The 23776-nt window shown below is 36.9% G+C and overlaps 1 protein-coding gene across 1 annotated transcript; it reads right to left on the bottom strand.

Moving 5' to 3' along the window:
- Positions 1-10115: 10115 nt before the first annotated feature.
- Positions 10116-20041, bottom strand: LOC108778865 (uncharacterized). The gene is made up of 5 exons (XM_018546177.1): positions 19702-20041; positions 13605-13889; positions 13227-13377; positions 12860-13070; positions 10116-12780 (listed from the first exon to the last, which is right to left on the bottom strand). Exons 1-5 carry the CDS (start codon positions 20024-20026, stop codon positions 10489-10491), a joined length of 3264 nt encoding a protein of 1087 aa, XP_018401679.1. The 5' UTR covers positions 20027-20041; the 3' UTR covers positions 10116-10488.
- Positions 20042-23776: the final 3735 nt, after the last annotated feature.

The raw sequence follows: 23776 nt of genomic DNA, 5'->3' as shown, positions 1-23776 counted from the left end.
GGAGGGGGAGGAGGAGGAGGAGGAGGAGTGGGGATAGGTCGATACGGTAAACTATTGTCTGGCGGGTGAAGTGCTCATGAGAACCAGGCGGAAGAGAAGGCTTCACGCGCAGTCACCGATTTCGTACGAAATCCAAAGTCTCGTCACTTCACGTGGTTGAGAAACCTGCATCTCGGTCCACGTGACATTTTTCGCCCGGTATCGCTGCATTTACGGCCCTGTCGATAGCGTACCGCGAACGAAAAACGGCCATTGATACCTCGCTACTCTGTCACGAGTATCGATAAATGATTCGTCAGGGGCTTTTTGTTATAGAAAATCCGCGTCATCTCGTGAAGTACCGTTCAATTAAGTGCGTTCTCTTTGCTCCAAATGATATTATTATTGCTCGTATTTATACAGTCGGACCTTATATTTAAGGATTCCTTAAGTTCGTATTTAGATCTCTAGCTATATGTAGCCAAGAAAATAATTCGTGGAGTTTTATCTGAAGATAAATTGAAGAAAGCCTAAAGTATACGGTCTGACTATGAATACAGGCATATATTCTCGTTTCTAACGCTTTACAATTTTCTTGTCGATTTTTATTTCCTATTTTCGCTTCACACGCGTTCAACCACCTAACGACATCTGTCGATACCACTTCGAATATATTTGCTACCGTGTTAATTTCATACGTACAATGTTTAAAACTCTTCTGTCAATACACAGATACTCTTCTCGGTATCAGTTTCAAAATTAAATAAACAAATTATTTTTGATACGAATTTCGTTACAACGCTTCAAATCTCCACTCTTCAAGCAATAAAGTACAATTTTGCATATATTGTATCTTTTTTTCATTTTTACATTTTTGCGCGAACCTTGTAAAATAATTATACTTGACGGCAGTGAAAAGGTGAAAAATTATTATATTGGTAGTATGTGAATGTCGAAATTCTTATTAAATTTTAAAGGATGATGCGGTCTATTTTTTAAATTTGACAACTTTTTTTTAAGTAAAATTTATTATATTTTGTAGTGTATTCCTTATTTTAAAATATGATATTTCAGTGTCATTAACAAGGGAATTATCAGAACTGATCCTTACCGGTTTTAATAAACTTTGGATATATGTTGAAGAGCAAAAAAAAATATTAGGCTCGTATATTATCTCGAGATCGAAAAAATTTCAAACAGAAACAAAGTTAGAAATTTACATAACTTTTTTCAATTTTATTATATAAAGTCAACTGCAGCACCTCCTAATTCTACTTTAATTCTGTAAAAGGATTTTTGATTCTGTTTAGTCAATTCGAAGATTTTCATACTACTGTAATGTCAATAATTTGATCACTTCAGCATCCTCTTAAAAATCTGAGCTACAATAGAAAAGTAATATATGTGTAGTACAATAAGTAGTAAGCCGTAAAAAATCAACCAAAAAATCACGGTCAAATGTGAGAAGAATAATCGACTATGATTGGTCAATTTCTCAGAACTTACAATATTACTTCCATTGTATAGACGGCTTATAAGAAAATAATCAATCATAGTCGATTATTGTCCTCATATTCGACTGTGATTGATCAATCTTTTATTTTATGCCTTATAAACTTGAGTTTTACGCCATAAAATTTCATTCTAGACGTTGGTTGTAACTCAGTTGCAATATTTCATATTCTGGCGACACCAGAGAAAAGTTCGTCGTCGAGGCGAACAAAGTTGGCAAGGATGCGTTTAGATTTATGACGTCATAACGTTATCATCATCCGTATCTATATCGGCTTAACATTGCGAATGACGATCTGCCACAATTAGGCGTACCGAGTCTGCCTCACTATGTCAAATTACAACGCCCGATGACGCGTTAAGCTGGTTCTACATCAGTCGCATCGCAGCATTTTCTGCGATATAAATTTCTGGTCCAATCAACATAAAGCTCGCTCGACTCCGATTGGACTGCAACGCTTGCGACGCTGCGATGCGACTAATATAGAATCAGCTTTATGCTAGTTCTACATTAGTCGCATCACGATGTCACAAGCGTGTCGCAAGCGTTACGGTCCAATCAGCGCCGCGAGTCAGCTTGATGTTGAATGGACCGCCACGCTTGTGACGCGACTAACATAAAACCAACTTACTTTATACATCTTGATGTCACATGAGAAAAGCACGCTCTGCAAAAAAACGCAAATCGACAAATGCAAATGCGATTCATTGACGATACGGAGCGCGCCGCTTCTTTCCTCGTCGCGGCGATCGCTGCTATTTTTCTTTCTCTCAACACTGACTATTCCGTTTTAGTATTTACAATTAGTGTTTCTTAGGGCTATAACACATAAAAATGCATAAGCATAGCATATAGCTGGTACTACAAGACCATCTGAACTAATATAAGCATATGTTATGTAAATCAAAATATATGGCAATAATTTATTACATATATTTACTGGTCCAGACAGTTTTATGTCATTAGCTATGCTATGCTTATGAATTGCATGTGCTACATGCATGTATTACTGTATATCGCGAGCATAAGCGGAAGATTAAGCGGGAAATAATCCGATATGCATCAGACTCATTCGACAGACAGACATATCGCTTTATCGTAAATCCAATCACCCAAGTAGAGAATAAAGATTACGTAAGTTGCATGACGTCAACTAACATGAAAGAATATCGCAGGAGGTTCAATTAGCCGACTCACTACTTGGCCGCTATCTTTTCGCATTAAACTTGTACCATACGACGTATCGCTCCGGTTTTAGTGCTCCGCTTACAGAATAAAACTCAACGATCGCCTTTAGCTTTCGATATTTGCATTTGAAGCACGACTACTTGTTTTTGCACATACTCGCTTTCCTCTATGACTCGACGTAACTTCGCTCGTTATTTTCGATTTCGACTCGCGCAATTGCTTTATTTTCCTTGAACGGTTACGCGCTCGACTGTTACACATCCGTCTCTCCGCGCGCAAAAACTTGCATCGCGCGGTTATAGAGCACAAGGTAAGAACGCACTCTCGCATAATTCCACGTCGTTAATTCTCTTTAAGTGCGACAAAAAGTTCACATCGTATAATTCGATGGGCTCGGGCGGCGGATTAATAATCGCACGGCAGACCGAACGCGCGTGTGGCTATTACGTAAATAACTTTTCCACGCGACGTCACCCGCGATCGGCGTGACCACCCAAGCTCGGTCCTCGACGGTATTGACGAAGAAATTAAAAGCATTCTTCAGACTCGCTGTCACCTCGAGAACGATGATGATTCCAAGGGAAAGCCGCGGATGTTTCGGCGGGGATTCGCGAATGCGGGGTCTACCTGCGATCCCGCAGTGTACATATAGGAGTGGTTTGGCATGTGGCGATGCGCGACAATACTACAGCGGCCGCGTGTTTGCCGATTGTCACTGGGGTAGATGGAGAGGTAAACACGATTTTGCCCCACCACCCGGATCGTCTCTCGCGTGCATCCGTACGTGCGAGTATATTGACACCCGGGTATCCATTGAGCGTTCACGTATGCTTTTATCTAGAAACTCTACGTAACAGAGTCTAGCCACGACATAACGAACTTTGATTGACCCGCCGTTATTGTCAGCTACATTAAATTAGAATAAGTAAGATAATATAAGTCTAAATAAGATAGCATATTATATGGGACATTCCATCCCAAGTGTGCCACTCGAAAACTTTAGGATTTTAGATTTGGCTGAAATTTTGATATATTATAATCATTGCAAGAAGCTACCATGATTTTTTTCGAATTTTTTTATCAACATAGTCATAAGATATGAATTTTTTTTCAAAATTCGCAATTTTCAAATGCCTATAACTTTGCGAAAAATAATCCAAATAAAACGTTGTTTCTTTTTAAATTGTGTGTTTTGTTCTCTAGATTTAATGTAAAAAATTAATTTTTTTAAGTATGATACGTTTGTCCACTGTTTGTCCACGTTTGTCCACCCGTTATTTTCATTTGTCCACCCACCAAAAAAAAGTTATACACAAAAAAAATTGTAGTACCCCCACGTGATTATTTCTCATTATTATAAAAATATAATAAAAATAGGGTGGACAAACGAATGCAATAATGATTTTATCAAAATTCGTATTTAGGAGTGCCGACTTCACAGAGCAGCTCTGTGAGGTTGGCACCTCTAAATGCGAATTTTGATAAAATCATTATTGCATTCTCGTTTGTCCACTGTTTGTCCACGTTTGTCCACCCATTATTTTCGTTTGTCCACCCTATTTTTATATTTTTCATAATAATAAAGAATAATCATTTGGTGGTGCTACAATTTTTTTTGTGTATAACTTTTTTTGGAGGGTGGACAAATGAAAATAACGGGTGGACAAACGTGGACAAACAGTGGACAAACGAATGCAATAATCATTTTACCAAAATTCGCATTTAGGGGTGCCAACCTCACAGAAAGAGAAAGAAACGGCTTGCTTGCACAACACTGAATCAATTCTAAATAGAATTGTAAGGCGTTTACTTTATCTCCATAAGACTTGTATAGGAATATATTATTGGAGTTATGTGGGTAATTCTAGAGACGTATCGTAAGACGTACAATTATTCGTAAATATCTACATACGATTAGTAAGAATTTGTCTATACAAACACTACATAAAATGATAAGCATTCCAGTCATAAATTAATGTATTTCTACTGGATATATTAAAGATATTGTAAGGCAAATGCAATATGTTAAGAATTACTTGAAAAAATTACACAACATTCTAAATTGCATTTAAAAATAACATAAAAAATTAGAGACAGATGGATCAAAATTTATTTTTATAAAAAATAATATTTTTTTAATTTGCTTTTCCATAGAAATATATAGAAATGTGTAATATAAAATCTCAACCTTTTTTTATATAAATGTTTCATGAATTCAAGAGTTTGTGTAAAATTACATTGATATGCAGACATTGATATCCAGTAGTTAAACAAAATATTTATTTGATATAAACTAATTGGTAAATCTTAATAAACTTTGCATAAGTCATTTTTAATATTTAAAGTACTTACAGAAAAAATTTAGATTTTTGTTATTATTAAAAAAATTTTTGTTTACAACAATAAAAATAGTAACAAATAAAGTAAACGAGCTATAAAAATGTGTATAGCTCAATAAAAGCAAAATTTCATATGTACGTATTATAGTTTCATAGTTTGTTTAAAGCGTAAACATTAAATGTGTTTTATGTTCTTATTATAGGCAAGGGAAGATATAGGATAGATCTCGTTTCGTGTGGAAAGTCGTTTAGCTCTAGAAAATGTGTAATTAGCAGAGGAAATGTGACGTGGTCCTTCCTTCGCATAGAAAATTATCATGTAAACAGGGAAGAGTGTAGATTAGTTTAAAAAATCTTAAAATTTTTTTATTAATATAACTTTAATGAATAACGAACGGCGACGGCTGATATCTGTTCACTGAGGATTCTGACCTTGACAACGTATGTCAAGATCAAGGTCAACGGAGCAGATTCCCCTTATGTTCTAAATATTTTCTGAAAATTTTTTATCAGATAACAATAAAACTGACAATTATAAAATGCCTTTTCATTATGATACAAATTAAGAAAGGCAATCAGATAAATATCAATAAGCTATACTTACCTAAATTTTGAGCTGTCTTGATTAATCATTTACGAAATAATGTGTAACGATATGCCTGCATTGAAAAAAAGAATCTGATTGAAAATGGAACGAATCAAGAAAATTTTTATGATATCAATCAGAATTCTATTATCTCAACTAGAATTTTAATAGATTCAATTAGAAAATTTTATTTGTCCACTTTTAACCAGATAATTTCAGTGAATGCAATCAGACTTTTTCTAGTGTGTGAATGCATCTGTTTATAAATACACTCTCACCCTCGTCATTCAGCGTTCTCTGTAACTCGGTAATATAATATTATTGAACCAGGAGGTGGATTCGTATCTCGTTGCGCTCAAAGTCGAGCAAACTCCGGCTTCTTCACCGATAATTTTCATAGGCAATTATATAATTAAAACCGTTTGGACTGAGAGAAGACAAATAACAGTCCGGTAGAAGTTACAAAACGAAAAGCTTTTTCATCGCGACGGACATATTATTATTTGTCGCGGAGAACTTTTTACGATCCTGGAAGCTTTAATGTATCTACCGAAAAGCAATCGATTATCGATTCCGTGATTCACCAGTAGAATCGCACTGCCTCGTGGATGATGACCTCGGAATATCTCGTAACGACATGTAAAACAAAGAGATCGAACATCTCGGGGCTGGGGAGAAAAAAAAGAGGAAAAGGGAAACGGCGACGGAACGGATGGTGAAAAAACGGAATAGGAATGATTTTGCGACGATAAAATGTCCGCGCAGTCCGCCATCGCGCCGGACTGGTTAAACAGGTTATCGGTTTATGGCTGCCGTAAAGAGATTTTAAATTTCGCGGCACATGTGCATTCCGCGCCGCGGTGCTTCGCTTTCTTTTTCCTTCGTTTTTCAGTCGTTTTACCGAGTTCATAACGTCGCGCGCTGACGGCTGGACCAATAGGGAGCGGGCTCCCGATTACGACGAGCGTATACCCACGGAGCAGCGTGTGTATACTTTCTCATGAGTAAAACTCCATTCTGGCATCTTAATTTCTTACCGATCTCATCCGCGATTTCTGCCCTGTGCTGAAACTTTGATGGAAAAAAAAAAAAAAAACAGTGACAGCAATTATAAAGACAACCATACAAGTTTTACACGTAGAATTAAAACACACTTGGGTACTTTGAATAAAGTACTTATAGTTTCAACTACAAAATAGTTTGTTTAACTAACAATAAATACTTTAATTCTATAGTCCAGAGACGTAATTAGTGTCACGGCGTTAAGAAAACGCGCAGCGTTTATAGCATGTATTTTTTTATATAAAACTTGTACAGTTGCACGTTATAATTGCTATCATGTCTTTTTTCTGAATATATCTCACTTACGCAGCGAGTAGCATTTATAATGCTAATAGTAATATGAACATGCTAATATGATGAGTACAGTTAAAATTAATAATAAAAAATATTATGCTTATTGTTATTCAGAGAGAGATTATTTAAATTATTGCTGTGTTTGTACAATACAAATATATATCTTTCTGTATTTTTTTTTAAGTATACAAGATTTAAGAAAAATTATAAATAACCGTTTTTTTTCTTTTTGGAAAAGAGAAACAAATTTGAAAGGATTTCAGGATACCATCGATCTATGAAGGTGTAGAGCAGAGACATATCGTAGGGGGAGACAAATATATTGGGAAATTTTCTCGAAATAAAAATTTACAACTATACGTCTTTCAGCAAAGATCTAAAGAGCAAAAATGCGCTCTTGCGACTGCAGACACACAATAGTTCGTTCTCATTTGGTGCGTGGCAATAAGAAAATCCTTTTATAGTAGATATTTTATTTCCAACTTAGGAACTGAAATGCCCATATATAATAAAAAATATTTGTATCGTAATAATTACTATTATTAAAGTGGGAAAACGAGGGTTATGCTAAAATCGTTCTACTAAGTATACAAAATGAAGAGAAAACTCGCAAAAAACGAAAAACAATCGTAGACTCTTCTTCACGAAACATTCTAAGATTCTCCCGCGACTCACTCTCACTCATTCATCGGCACGTTTATCCCGCACAACACTCTCACGCGCGCTAAAAAAAAGGACTCGAGATTTATAAAACAATCGCGGTAACAGAATATATATAAACGAAAAATTATATAAAATCTTCCACGTGGAATTCTTTGCACATTGTAATTATCCTCCTTAAACTTTTTTCCTTTCGATTCGCGTCTACCTTCTTAGTTTCTCGAACTGTTAAGGGGCTCGTCAAAAGCATGTACAAATGACCGTCGCCATCGTTCGATTTCGTAGTCGCTATCTAATCAGTTTTTTTTTTTATGGCACGTATTCTCATAAAAGCCTTCCCTTTTGCGGAGACTCGACGATATCCGCTTAGCCGTCCTCTTCGTCAGCGTTCGCTTTCCTCGCCGCGCTGTACGAACCCTGCGATATTACAGCGAATCGTATAATCATCAACGGAGATCCGTATACTATATCTCCTTTCTCTTCTCCCTTTATACATACGCCTAGAACCCGTGGAGTCCCTTTAACTTTTTTTTATTTCTGTATATATTTATCAGACTTGGACGTGAAGATCTATCTTAAGATTGTGTATGTATAATAGTTCTTTCGGGCGTTCGCGCCAGAGATCCACTGGTACCCAACAACGCCCATTAAAATTTGTTTCGAAAAGACTTACAATAGAATTTTTTTCATCGCATAGCACCATGTCGAAAAGCGACGCGACGCGACGGCGTAGTCGCGACGCGTCCGGGTCGCCGGAAGTCAGCCGCGGTCTTACAAAAATAACAACAGTGGTAGCGTTTCGCGTCGTCGTCTGACCCTTCGCCGCTGATCGATAATCGATATAATTCTGTTTCTCAAACTCGTTGAATACCACTGGAAGGCTACTGTTAATCAGCCGCGGTCTCGCAATCGGCGCCGGAACGCCTTTTGTTATCACGAAAGAACCATCCGAAAAAACGTGAACAATTCGTACTCTTGAAAGACATCAATATAGAAATCTGATTTTCTTTTTTTTCGCCAGAATGATCCGAAACGGATCTTTCTTCCTCTTGTACGTCTTAGGGTTACGAATGCTTTAATGTTATTCTCATATTTATTAGTATTCTTTTGATCAGAGTATCCTAAAACGAACAAATTCTATCAATATGTCTACATTTAACATGGATATACCGTCGGTAATTTTTTAAAATCTGTTTTCAAAGTATTGTGGTGGCCCGCGATGTTCGATCACGTTTGGTAGCGATCGCGTAACAATTTGTAAATTAATTTATTGCACACGGTTCCGGATGCTTTTTGAAGAGATAGAACGAAACGCTTATATCGCGCGCTCCTTCACGTCGACGCGGCGTTAGAAAACGAAAGATCGTCACAAATTCGTCTTCCGAGCGAAAAAAGAGACCATCGGAAATGTTCTGAAGAAAAATATCGTTTTCTTTCCTCCAATAAGGAAAAACAGCGATACGACAATCGTTGGCCACACGAGCAAGACAGCCTGTGTACACTTACTAAACTTAACTTCCTTACGTAATGTTGAGAGATAATGTAGGATTTGTCTAGCTTAATGATTTTACGTAGTTATATACATTATATACATGTCGCTGCTATAACATTGCATGCGTGCGCTTATATCGTTAGAGGTGACTATAGAGCTGTGTATGTGATTGTGTACGAGTGTTTCTTTTTTTATTATAATGAAAATTGTCTAGCTTATACAGTACATTGGGTTTTCGCGAGCGTTACTACATAAGATTTACTCCGTTACACACAGTAAACAATTATACAGTCCGATAATCCGCCGGCTAAACGTTCGCCATAGTCCCTTTCTCACTTTTTGCATCGGGTTTATCACATGATGCATTCAAAATAAATCAAAATGTACACTTGCGAAACGCAAATCGAAAATAAAGACTTCGACGAATTTTATTAAATTAATGATAACGATACTTTTTTTGCAAAATACGTATCTGAATATGTGAAGAAAAGAAAAAAGTAATTGTGTTCTCAGAAAGAATTTTCTTACAAGGAACGAGACATTCGGAAACTCTAGTATGTAAGTTCCCAAATCAGAATATTTTAATCTTGTAATATTAATTGAAAATCAAAAACGCGCGTAAACAATTTATATAAAATAAACATATAAAAATAACGATTTTCTGTGGATTCCATCGACTGTCTCCTTGAATAGCAATACATTTCGTGTTGCATTTTTATCACAGGATCTTTTTCTTAATATCGATAATCCTCCAGACTCTCGTGCAAAAGTCCAAATCCAAGAATCTAATTCCGGAAAGAGGTCTTACACTCGTACATGTTGAATATAACGTATAGTAGATACGTATACTATTAAAATCAATTATTTAAAAAAAAAAGCGTTAATTATATATTAAAGTTTATTAATTATATTAAATCGAGCGATAACAAAATGTTATGCGAGTAACACAAGATCAACTTATTATTGCATTTCTCACCAAACACAGTATAAATATGTGTCTTCCTATCCATTCTATTAGAAATATTTGTAACTAATGATGTAAAACATATCATAATTTAAAGACATATCGTTGTTTAAAATCTGCACTTAATCTGATCAATATCTCATTTTATCTTTGCACGAGACCCTGTAGGATCTTTGTTCTATCATGAACAAACACTGTGTGAATAATTTCGTTTTGTTACTTTTTAATCGAATAAAAACAACATAACTGAACATATAGATAATTTGAACAAACCGCATCACTCTTATCATTATATCGCTTCACTCGCTGATATACATTTCGACAGCGAAGAAGTCCGACGGATCCTTGTCTGTCTAGTAATCAAAGCGTCTTTCGCTATGCCGGAAACCCTAAATGTTGAGATCCCATTGTCTATTTAGACGTTGGAGCGGCCGACTGTTGATGCGGCGGCTGCCCCGTCATTCCCGTCAGTCTTGGTTGCGAGGAAGCGAGTAATTCCTTGTAATATGCGTTAAATTCCGGCGGTAAAAACGACGGCGGGGCGGTAGCAGCTGCGGTGGCCGTGGGCGGAATCGGCGGTGGGAACAAACCGTTATAGAACGTGGGGTAGTACATAGGGTCCAAAATTGGTAGGAACTTGCCGGACGCGTTTGGCAATTGTTGCAAAGGAAAGGGAGCAGAATTATTTTGCTGTACCGTCGGTACGAATCCCGAAGGTATGCTGGGTAAACTGTGTCGCCGCCCAGCGTCATTCTGCCTGGGTTCCTGATGATGATGCTGCTGTTGCTGTTGCGCTGTCAAAGATGATTTCTCGCCCTCGCTAATTCTACGATGTTGATGATCCCTGCCAGCCTCCACAGCTGCTTTCCTCCTATCAATGCTCATTTGTTGTGATTGCAATGTCGTTGCCTGAATTCTAGGAAATAAACTTCCACTATGATTCAAATGATTCAAATTGGGTACATTCGGTATGATGGGATGATTTTGCTTCCTCGGGGTGTATGGCGAAATCGGCTCGCTTCTCACCGTATACTTTCCATTCATTTGTTGCTGCGGTTGTTGCTGCCTCATATGGACACTACTTATCGTTCCTATCGCATTTTTATTGGGTGGACTCGGTAGTTGGGCATGAGACGGTATGACGTGGTGATTGTTTTTGTGCTTGGGATTTACTAGCGTAATCTCGAGATTATTCGACGCGATAGTTCGACTATCAATTACATTTTGGTAAGCAGGGAAGGGTATTCGCTTTGGACAATCGACGACAGGTCTATCCGACAATTTATCCTTAGCCATGGGTGAATTCCGAACATCCAGATTTAATGGATTAGGCCTCTGCACTACAGGTACTCTGACTATTTCTAGACTGGGCCTAGGGAACGTTGGCTTCTCGTTCTTTTGCGTTAGATCGAGAAGATCTCCTTGTCCGATGTCATTGCCGGAGCTTATTTGTGGATGTTGTTGCGAGCGTTGTTGTTGCTGTTGTTGCGAATGATGCGAATACGGCAAATGATATTTTGGTGGAGAGTTCAAAATATCCTTGGGATTTCCATAAACTGTCTTTTCATTGTACACAAATATCGACCTTGACTGTGTCACCTTTGGTGGTAATAACCTGCCATTTGGAATATTTGGTGGAATGAAACGATGGTTTGATTGTTGTACAGACGAAATCGTTGATGGTACGACGTTCGCGTTCGCATACAATTGCAACAGCGCGGTATTTGAGCTGCCGAGATTTATTATCCGACTGTTTGCCATATTATTGTTGTTCAACATGCTAATGTTGTTATTGTTGTTGTGATGAACTGGTAATTGTTTAATCGTTGGTATTCGCGTAGGATGATTTTGATGCTCATACGGTGACGGTAACATATGTCCTATGTCGGGTGTCACAGTGAGGGATATCAATTTAGGAATGGAGTTGGGTGTGACTGGAAGTGGATACGGCGAGATCGACGGTTGCTTTTCTTCAATGGACTTCATTGTAGCAGGCAAGGATGGTGATTGTTGCTGTTGATGTTGTTGCGGCGACATACCAACACAGCTTTGAATTACACTCGGTCGTACGTCCAGATCGACGGCGGTAACTTCGAGACCGCCTTCGCGTAAAATCTCGAGCTTGCGTTTCTTAAAGCTGGGAATGATTATTTTGTCTCGACTCGTGTCGTTCTCGTTTTCAAGGTCGATCACTTCGGGTGATCTAGAGACTGGTGGCATTATCGTCTTCTCCGCGAATTTCTCGCCGCCGAACAGTGGTATATTTTCCTTGCCTTGTGCCAGTAAAGACGTTTGCTTAGGATCCAACTTGATCTCCTTCATATCCTTTTCAGGCGGAGGCGTTAGGGTAACGACCGTTGACGCGTTTGCCGCTACACTAGTCACAGGCAAGCCTGGTGGCGAACACGATGGTGGAACTTGTTGGGATATCAAAGGACTGTTGAGCTGCCTCTCCAAGACACTCTGATTATTACTGGTACCATTCGTCGGTGTTGTGGAGGGTGTGCTATTGGGCGTTGAGATAGACGTATTGGAGGATGGCGGTGGACTTGGCAGTTGGCTAGCTTGCTGATGGCTGGAAGGTGTTGCGTTATTGGCGATTATTGTATTCAAAGATTTCAGGCGTTCCGGTTTCACTCGCACGCTACGTAACGAAGATGTCTTGCCGATTTCAGCTTTGGGTTTCTCACACGAGAGTAAAGTCTGCAAGTAAAAAAACATATGGCATGAAAACATTAAGTTACAAGCATAGTGTCAAGTGAATCAAATTAATGCCAATTACCGTTGTTGTTGCTGACATTATTGGTTGTAAGGGTGGTGTTGTGGTTACAGGAATTAAATCTATTGGTGGAGGTGTCTCCGACATATACAGATCGCTCTCCTCCTTGATGTCTAAATCTTCGGATGCACTCATACTCTTAGTACGTCGTCCAAGATTCAGTCTCACTTTTGTATCTTCGCCTCGCTGATACCTTTCGTAAGGTAATAATAACCTGCAGATATAAGAAAATCTTTTTATAATATAAACGCATTTATAGGGAATAATTTATATTTATTAAAAATCTTTTTTGAAATCTTTATCAATATACGGAGATATTAATGTTCAAATAAAGACAATCGTGTGATAAGAATTCGCTAAAATACTTTACCTTTCGTAGTGTCTACGTGTAATAGTGGCTGCGCTAGTAGAACCCGTGTTACCACCGATGTCATCATAGATGGTTTTCCAAAGGCGTCCAGCACTGACAGAGTCATAACCACCGAGCATTTGCACTTTTGTATAGAACAGGAACAGATCGACTATAAAGAGAAAAAAAAAGATTGTTAGAGCCATAAACATGGAACAATTGTGAAATTTATTTTGCGAGAAGGAAACCCTGCTGTGTCTTAGCTCTCTGCAGTCTAGCAGCCAAACTGCTACCGGATTGTGCGGATAGAAATTTGAAAAATCAAAGAAACGGTCTGCCCTTCCGGTGGCAAAACGATCATCGGATAGAAAATCCGAGGAAAAATAACAAGATACTGACTCTGCCTGTAGCCCAGCAGTGGCATCTTTCCGACCGGCGTACCCCGAGAGTTCATAAAACTCTGCACGTCGGCGATAAACTTCTTTTCTTCCGCACTAATCTTCCTTTCGCTTCGCCGTACCCCGGACGAGGGCGGCCTTCCGACCGTGGGTATCACCAGGCTGGTGATCGCCGACGTACTCTTCGACGTCGACGCCACTGAGGCTTCGCTCTCGTTCGAGGATTCGCCGGGCGAAGTGCTGCGCTTTTTACGCTTTCTTCGTGGTCTACCTTTTAATTTCGGCGCTGAAAATCACAAATATCATCACGTTAGACTTATCTAAATATTGGATATCATTTTAATGTTTTTATTTAATTATACAATTAAATAAAACAAAATAGATGTCCATCCTTGATGTACAAATACGTCATAATATGCGATCATAAGAGATATTCATCACTAATGACGATAAGAATAACAATCGCAAAATATTTCTATTCGCTTTGATATCTTCTTCTCGATAAACAACTTCAGGGGTCATTCAAAGAGATATGTAAAATTTGAATGAACAATGAACAACCAAAAAGCTTCCATATTGTATATCGCATGTCACGTTAGAGAATTAACAGAAAATTAATCATTTTATAATGCATCTTTTAACTCTGCTAGCAGGGTTGACATATTTTTTGAATAAAATCTATATCAATGGTAAATCATTTTTTTTTCGGAAAAACTGACGTCAAAAATAAAATAAATAGGAAATGTTGCTACCAATATTCTCATTCAATATTCTATCATTATTCCAATTTAACGTCAATTGAGAGTACGCTATCCAATTAAGCTTTATTCAAAATAAAATCTGTAAATAACAGATTAAAAATCAATAATTAAATTTTTTTTAGAAGACATCGAATAGTAAACGCGAACCAAATTTGTATTGTATAAAAATTTTTAATTCTGTTGTATACACTGTCACATGTATTTCTCATAAAATTAAAAATTAATATATAATTTAATAGCGTTTATATTATCTCCAAAGTTTCTGTTTTCATAAAAGTATTTCATGTATTTTAATTTTAATTAAACAAGATTTCAAGAATTTACTATAAGGTTTTGTTGGTTGTTATTAGGTCGTTATTATTGGCTCGTTTGATTTTTCCTTAAACTATCGTAATTAATATCTATCGCTTTGCATAAAGTATAAAAATATATTTTTTATTTATTACCAATCATATTATATCAATCGTTTTATAGTTCTCCTGCCAGTTTATTTCATTGGATAGAGTCCATTGGGACAATTAAATTTAGAATTTACCACGGTTTTTTTCATCCACTCGACTTTTCTAGTCAACTCTGCTGCCTGCTGGTCTGTTCAAATTTACCATACGATCATATCGTTTAGATCAATAATTAAAAAGCTCTAAAAAAATAACAAAATTTCACAAAAAAAACTTTTATATTAACTTTTAGTATATAAACAATGGGTTGTTTGTGTCCTAGATTAATTTTGATCACTTTTACAAAAATACGCAAAAATTATTAAGTGATTCTTACAAAATACGTTTATATTTTAGAAAACACTTATAAAGTTGTTTAAAAAAAGAAAAGGATAGAGATCATTATTTTGTAAAGTGCTTCTAGTATTTCCAAGAAAGAAACGCACGAGACACAAACGACTGTGAATGACCCAATCGTGTGTACTGTACTAAGTATTAACAGCGAATACCAGAAAAAAAGTAAAATGACAAAATAAAGGGCAACGAGCTAAAGTTAGATGTTTAAATATTAATGCTAATTAGCATTAATATTTAGCTATGGCTCGTAGAGCCTTTTATTTTATTATCTTGATTATTAATCTAATTAATCCAGTCTCTTACTTTTAATTTATCAAAGAAAAAGTTTTTAAATAAAATATTAAGTGAAGAAACAAATTACATTTTGAGTCGAATATATCTGAACAGACCAGGCGGGATTAAGATAAGAAAATACACGTTGTGTATTTATGTACACAACATTGTTGTGGACAAACGAATTAAACATAAACTTATATTTCATGTAAAATAATTGTTTCAAGCATTAATGTCGAGCACGATAGTAAGACACGTAAACACGATAAGCACACGTGACCTGTTGAATACTTTGTAGTGACTACAAGGTCGAGAAGGTATTTATTTATTTGAATACGGAACAATATGTTATCGATAGACCGGGACGAAACGACTCGAAAATTCGTAGTAACGCTATTTATATATGTGTATCGTATTATATATATAGAACACGATTAATTACTCTCAACTTTAATTAATTTATCAACCTTATTAATTTAACTGTTTATCCAGTGTTCTTCATAACAGAATCTGGACGTTATAAAATCCAAAGCGTGTTTTGTCCGCTCAATATTAATACATATTTCAACAATGATTACCTGTAAAGCAACATTCATGAAATTGCAACTGCATGACTTTGCAGACATCCGGTATATGTTCACACAGTTCGTCAAATTACACAGTACAACATCAATAACTTTCAACTGGGTGACAATTGCAGGTTAGATATTAGACTAGTTATTGACATCTGATTATCACTAACAATAGTATGTTCACACAGTTCGTCAAATTACACAGTACAACATCAATAACTTTCAACTGGGTGACAATTGTAGGTTAGATATTAGACTAGTTATTGACATCTGATTATCACTAACAATAGTCTATCTAAGGCCGGTATTCGTAGTCCGTTCTTATTGTAAGAAGAGTTTAACTTAAGTGATGTTATTACACTAATACGGCTCTGTGATTGGTTAATAACCTCTTACGATTACTCGAGACGGTCTCAAATATAACAATCGGCTACGAATACCGGCCTATATGTTTCCCAGGAAAGTAAGATGCAATATCTTGAAAAATCAGTACTTAAAAAAAAAAGAAAAGAAAGACTCGACCACGTGACTCGGGTTCCTAACTATTGACATGCAAGATTACAGATGCATCTGTACGTCGAGACAACACGTGCGAACGCGCGACACGACGTGCGCATTCAACAAAATCGCATTCGCGCGAACACGAGATTCGGAGCTTATAATAATTTCCTCAGACATGGACAAATATATATTCACATTGTCTTACCAGGTATATTCAGATAAACCACTTTATTATTCTGAATTCTCATAACAATGGCCATTGTTTCCGTGGTGAAGTTTCGGACGACACTCACGATTACAAGTTTATTGTCGGACAGGCGATAATCGTAATAATCCTCCGGCGATAGCGAGTTTTTTTTTTTTTTTTTACCGTAGATACACAACGTAACTTGGCAAAGCAAAAATACGACGGGCAGACAAAAACAAACGAATCACGGTGCTCGTTGTCCAGACCCGTCCAGCCGCAGGGTGTATCGCCAGAAACCCGACGAATTCGCGGAAGCGAATCTTTTTCAAGTCCTCCAGGGACTACTAATCAATCCATTCTGCAGACGATATTTTCCCGCAAAGCGCGCAGTTGACACGAGGGTTCGAATCGCGTGGTATAAGTTCGCCGGACTGTACTATTTGCACTACCACCCACCCGTCTCACACACCCACACACACACACACACACACGTGCGTAACATTCGCTACGTTGCGCCCGAATCGCGATGGAAGTATACCATACGGTATCGTGATAAAGCGTCACGCCGGCGATCGATCAAATCGCGCGACGAAAAAAAAAAAAGTCACACTTGGATCGCGAAGAAAAAAACCGCAATTCGATCGCGGCCAATCATAAGCCCGGACGATGAAGAGAGGCACACTAACCTGCAGGGGGGGAGGGAGAAGGGGACAGAGGGGCCGCCGATTTTCCGATCGGCTGCACGTCTCGCGAGCGTCCAACGAATGCACGCACGTGAGAGACGAGTCGGTCGTCACGCGAGCGCAGGATCATGCGTGCACGCGCACTTACTCTCCCCTCCCGCTCGAATGTCGAATTACGCACGAGCGATGTGCGTCGGGAAAAACGACGAATGTGTGCCGGACCGATGACGGCGGGACTCGGCCCCGCACGTCAATGGGATCACGAGAGCCTGACCGTTCGGTCGCGTCGCGCCCGCCGTGGGCCTTGTATATTTCGTCTATTATGGTCTCTATTATTATACATCCTTCGGGATCCGCGTTCCCTCGCATCGTGCGAGCGATCCAATGAAACGGCGTTGTCGCAAACAGTTGTTTTCTTTTTTTTTTTCCCCAGCGCCGCCGGCGCAGGCTACAGTCGGCACTCGTTTGTGTTGTATCGTTAAGCGGGGCGAGCTGTTATGTTCTGTCGATCGGTATCTCTTTTGTGTTATCTCCGCGTTTCATTCGGCGAAAACAGAGAGGAACGCGCGAGAATCGAAAATAATATCGCTCACCTCTTGTTTTTGTGTACATTCGGATTCTTTTCTCGACCGGGCAAATTGAATTATTATCGCGTGCGATTCAAGCGAAGCCTTAAAATATAGATATTATTGCAAAAAAAAAAAAAGCCTCTGTGTTAACGTTGCGTCGCAAGGTATCGATTATAGTTTATTTGTTCGTTATTAAACAGGAGAATATTAATTGTATCGTATTCATTTGCGTGCGAATGGCTGAGAGAGAAGCTTTTAAAATTATTTGATCGAAACGTTCTAAAATTACTACCACAAATCCGCTACTCTCTGTGTAGTTAAAAACAATTAGAATGTAGCGCTTCATATTTTTTACTTATTTCTCTTTTTTTACATTAAAGTGGGCGTCGATATTTATAATAATATACTTATTTTAAAAAATCTCAAATTAAAATAGTATGGCGTATTTAATAAATTATAATTAGTAGAGCATAATATTGGTAGATAAAGCACAGTGAATTAAAGAACTGAAAGATAAATAAAAAGATAATAGAATCTTTTTTTTACCGATTGTACATTTTTCGAGAGAAGAGTCATTTTCAATGTGAAAACATGCTTTAATTACGTATTGCTGAAATAGTATTAGTAATAAATAACTGCAATTGAAACGTTATCGCCACAAGCCTTCAGTAAAAAAAGGTATGTAATCAGGTTTTCATAATTGCAATGCATTATACCATTTCTTTCGGAAGATAAGTTAATAATGATGTCAGCACTTGGTATTAATAGACGGCGTACTCTCTCTGTGTGTATAGCAACATACATATAATATAATACGTTCGCAGTATCAAGCAAATAAACTTCAAGGTTACACGTTACAAGCGTCTTTACGAGTTAAACGCATACACGAATGCCAGCAATTTTCATCAGCAAAATATATTTTCTCAAGAGATATATGCACGATTAATAAAAAACGTTTCTACACTTTTCACCTGTCTTGTTCTTATAAAAAAAGAAGTCTTTCGGTTGTTCATCGATTTCCTGAGCATTCTATGTTATTCGTTTTCGTATAAATAAATGTACGACAATTGAAAGAAATTGTCTTGCAAGGACTATTTTTACGAACCAAATAGTTAATTTTAACTCTTAATACACAATGATTTTCCGGTCCCTTATTACACATGATGAGTCATTCATGTGTCCCAGTTTAATTTTCATCACTTTAATACAAACATTATGTTAACCCGGTATAGTAGGCGCGTCCTTATCATTTTGAAATATATTTGCTGCACTAGGATGCACATATATAAATTGTAATTGCATCTAATTACTAAAATAAGTGATAATTAATAAAGAAAACGTTATAATAATGTTTCTTTATTAATCAATTAAGATTAAGAACAAAAGGAATGTAATAGAATTACTAGAGAAATAATTTTATTTATATATTATTATTTTAACTTTACCTTACGAAATAATATAACAAACATTTACGTAAAAATAAAAATATAAGTGTCAATAAATTGAAAGATATACATAGAGCAAAAAACGGAAAAGTGTAGCAAATTGACTGAAACGCTACCATTACTGGATTAACTTGATTCTTGCATCAACATCTTTAGAAAGTATTTGTAAGATTGTGTATTTATAAAAATTGTATATAAATATTCTAGCTAATTATTTAATGCTCCTAATTTTTAATGAAAAGAGGTATGGGCAAAATACGAATGACTCAATATGTACTAAAAAAGGTTTGAATAATTGATAAATGATACATACCCAAGTGATTACACAGCAACTCATGAGTCTCGAGATCTGGATAGTCAAATGTGTCTCTGCAGAAGAGCACCTTGGTGCCTGGTGTCGCGGTGAAGCCTCCTAACGCGGCTGCGATGGACGAGCACAGCCAGGAAGGCTCGGCACCTTCGAGTCTACGTAGAAGCGCCCTGTAGCGGCAGTATCTAGGATACGAGAGTACTACCACCTTCGTTTGGAAGCTGTCCGATCTTTTCGAAGAGTTCAGGTTGCTTTCGTATTCCTTCTGCTGTTTCTCGACGTCCGAGAAATCGATCCCTGGATCCGTCAGCACCTGCGGCTGCGGCATCTCATATCTGAGTGGACTAGTCTCCGGGGACGACGTCGGGGTCGTCGGGTAGGACACTTCTCGGCCCCACGACCATTCCAACGTAGGTGAAAGCCATGTGACTAGGTCGTGCACGCGGACGACTACTTTTTCTGAAATCGTCAGCACCTCGTCCTGCAAAGAAAAAGTATTCCTCAATATATAATGTGTAAATTATGGACGTCGATTATTATTATTCAAAAAGTATTTATTATTAAGGACATTATCATGTACGCGTAGATAAATTCAATTGAAACCAGCAATAAATAAATATATAATTATATCAGAAAAAAAAAGTACCAATTACTAAGAAATTTACGAGAATTATGAGCTATATTTTAAATTTACTGCCGGTGCTGAAAATTTATCGTTTAAGTTACGTGCGCTATCAACACTGACAGTGAATTTTGGAACACAACCTATAGAAAATATATTGTACATCTCAACTATATATTATAAAATTGCGGTAAGAAATCTAAATAAAATGTATGAATTAAGAAATATGATAATGTTTAACCATTTGTAGTAAATATGGTAGAATAAAGTACAAAAAATAATAATATAAACTCATCATTCTAAATGTCATTCTGCATAATATAAAGAATAAAATTATAATATTTTGTTTCGAGGATAATATTTCGAGGAGTACGTACAATATAATAACAGTAGGTACTTCAACACATAAAAGCATGTGAAGAGGATTTCATGACAAAGATCAATAAATTATAAAATATCTGATATACTTTATTATAAAAGTTAAATTTTTTTTCAATTCTTGTCATTAATCTATACATATATATATATTAGTTTGCATAAAATATACTAAAATATGTTATAATGAAAGAAATCTTGTTAAATTAATTGGAATTTTAACAAATTTAAACAAAAAGATACAAAGCAAATACTTAAACATCTCAAACATTCGAATGGAGATAATTAGAAATTCAATTACAATAGTCAACATTCTGATTTGATCAGAATTCATTTTGGTTGTATTTCTCGTTGATACAATGAGAACTTCCCTCAGTGTAGGATTTCAGTTTTTAAGTGATTTATTAATGATAATTACGAGAAAGAGAGAGAGAGAGGAGTTTTGCTCTCTCTCTTTCTCTCTCTGCTACATATTTATTCTATATGTTAATTTATTAAAATGTTGCTTTATCGCAAAGCTTGGTCCAATTATTGTTAGTAGAATCGAGAGAGAGAATATATATAATATTAAATATATAGCAATGAGAGCAACAGCTAATATATAATTAACAGAATTATTATTTTATGAAATAAGAGAGACTTTTGCTTCACTATTTTCATGCAATAAACGTTAATAATTAAATCATCATCGAGAGATCGCGAACTGGCATGCGAGCAAAGATCACGCATGACGAATTCAGGATTTTGACGGGAAGAAATTTTTCCAGTAGAACTCCCATTTACCTACATAACATAGCTCCCATATTTGTACCGACTTTCAATTGAGAGCTAGCGACTCTACATGGGAATGCCAGGAACTTGCGCGCAAAAGCTTTCGCGGTGAGATGTAACTATATCGCGGAAGAGTGGGAGAAGGGGACAAAGAGAGAGATAGAGAGAGAGAGAGAGGGGGGGGGAGGGGAGGGAGAAAGATGAGGTTATATATGTATATAATCTACACGATATAAACCGTGGTTTATGCTGCATCTCGAGTGCATCGTTATATGCTCCGCCTCCACGATAATTTAATTGTTCGCCGGTGCTTGCAGAGCGACGTCATTTTCGCCAAGTTTGACTTATTACTTGCTCCGTATGTCTCTGCTCTTTCCGTATTAGACGCATAAATTATTATCGCCCGTTCGAGCAGAGTTCAAACGTTTACGCAACCTCAACGATACCGTGTGTAATCGAATGACTTCATCAGAGCTGCGCTACGTATACATCAATTTATTGTATTGATTATTAATAAATTATCTCATTGTTTATTTCTGACAGTAATAATTGCATATAAGGTAAATGATTCGATAAGTGAATATGCTTAGTAATTGAAAAATCAACAATTATATTTGTAATTATATTATAATATATTTGTTAATAACGGCAAGAAAGAGAGAGAAAGGGAAAATAAACTAAAAAGAAATTAAATATTTTGTATCAAAATAAGTAATAAAAACACATAATTTTTGATTGCAAATTATTGCAAAAAAATATGTTCATTTTAAATGGTTATAGACATAGCTGTATTTTCACTCATTATTATGAGTAAGACATAGTGTTCATAAATATTCCAATTTTAAAAAATATTGCACTATACTTACATAAACATATAGTGCTATTATTTATGACTGTAAAAAAAATGTAAATTAAATTTAAAAAATTTCAGTTCTTATTAGTTCAGTTATCCATTATTTATTTTTAATATGAATAGCAATTATCTAAATAATTATCTGTTTGATTTCTTTTTGCAGATAACGATTACTGCATAGAAATGTATAGGTTTATAGCCACAGACTTTATATAATCCAATAAATTTTCCGCACGAGTGAAAATCCGCGCGCCGTAAGAAAGACACACTCTTTCGGTAATTGTGCAACGCGCCAAGCGAAGCGTGATTTACCTCGTACACGCCCAGGGGCGATTTTATATGGCGGCTAACGGAAGATAATTTATTGGCGTTGCAATATCTATCGGGCCGAAGTTCGGAAACGACTTTATTTATACGTGACATAATGTTCTATTTGACTTGGGAGCCACTGTGTGTTGCTCGGGTTATACTTTCATCTTTTAGCTCTATGTATTCGACCATATTCCCCCAACCCTACGGTCCGCTCCCGTCTATCCTCTTCACTCTACTTCCCGCCCTCGCGCGTCCCAGAGTTCTTCCAATAGTAGTTTCCCTTCCACTATAACCTTCCTGCCGGTCGGCTTCTGTCCTCTCTCTCTCTCTCTCTCTCTCTCTCTCTCTCTCTCTCTCTCTCCTGTCATTCTCCCTTTTCCCCTCAACCCCTTTCTCGCTCTCCGTCTTTGTCTCATCTCGCCCTTCTCTCACCATTCCTCCTCAACCCCCGCATATCCTCCTCCCTCTCATCCCACTACGCGCCTCATTCCGTCGTCCCCACTTATTCGCTCGCTGTGCTTCTCCCCCGACGTGTGTTTCTCTTCTCTTCCCCTTCGGCTCGCGACCGGCGCTAGCGACGGGCTCGATCCAATTCCCGAGCTGTAATTTTCAATCGATTCACAAGCGGCTCTCGTCGTCGAAAGCCATCGACGGACATTAGAATAATCGCTGTCCGATCTAATAATTGAATCATGCTCGCATCACTTTTCGTTACCTCCGCGTTAATTTCTTGCGCGACATTGCGTTGAGTAAAATTTCAAAGCGCAATTTTCGTTTGAGAAACAGATAATACCTTGGAAATTCTCTTTACTACGATGATATTAAATTTACGAACTTGATTCTAACTTGTTGGTTGTAATAATTCTGCCGAAATTATTGATAATTCTGCAGAACCTATATTTCTTTTATAAAAAGCGCGCATAGCATAAAAATATATAAAATATAAAATTTCATATTTCATATTCCCTTCACATATTTTATACATTTTAATATATCAATATTTAATGTACATCAAAATGTACCAGTATATATTCGATATATTTTATATTTAAATACATCGAATTTTATTACGAGGCTCTAGCTTGAAAATATTTTTAAAATATCCATATTGATCATGTATTGGGTTGAAACAAAAGTTATTAGTG

The sequence above is a fragment of the Cyphomyrmex costatus genome, unplaced genomic scaffold, assembly GCF_001594065.2.
Source record: "Cyphomyrmex costatus isolate MS0001 unplaced genomic scaffold, Ccosl1.0 scaffold120, whole genome shotgun sequence".
Classification (NCBI taxonomy): Eukaryota; Metazoa; Arthropoda; class Insecta; order Hymenoptera; family Formicidae; genus Cyphomyrmex; species Cyphomyrmex costatus.
Note: the sequence above shows the minus strand (reverse complement) of the source record. Positions and strands in the feature narration are given on the sequence as shown.

Bases quoted from the DNA above. Each gene is read 5' to 3' on its own strand.
- LOC108778865 (XM_018546177.1), bottom strand. From the start codon at position 20,026: ATGCCGCAGCCGCAGGTGCTGACGGATCCAGGGATCGATTTCTCGGAC. The intron at 13,890-19,701 runs GTATGTATCATT...TGTGATTTTCAG, and splicing joins GTTGCTGTGTAATCACTTGG to CGCCGAAATTAAAAGGTAGA. The intron at 12,781-12,859 runs GTAATTGGCATT...TTTTACTTGCAG, and splicing joins TAATGTCAGCAACAACAACG to ACTTTACTCTCGTGTGAGAA.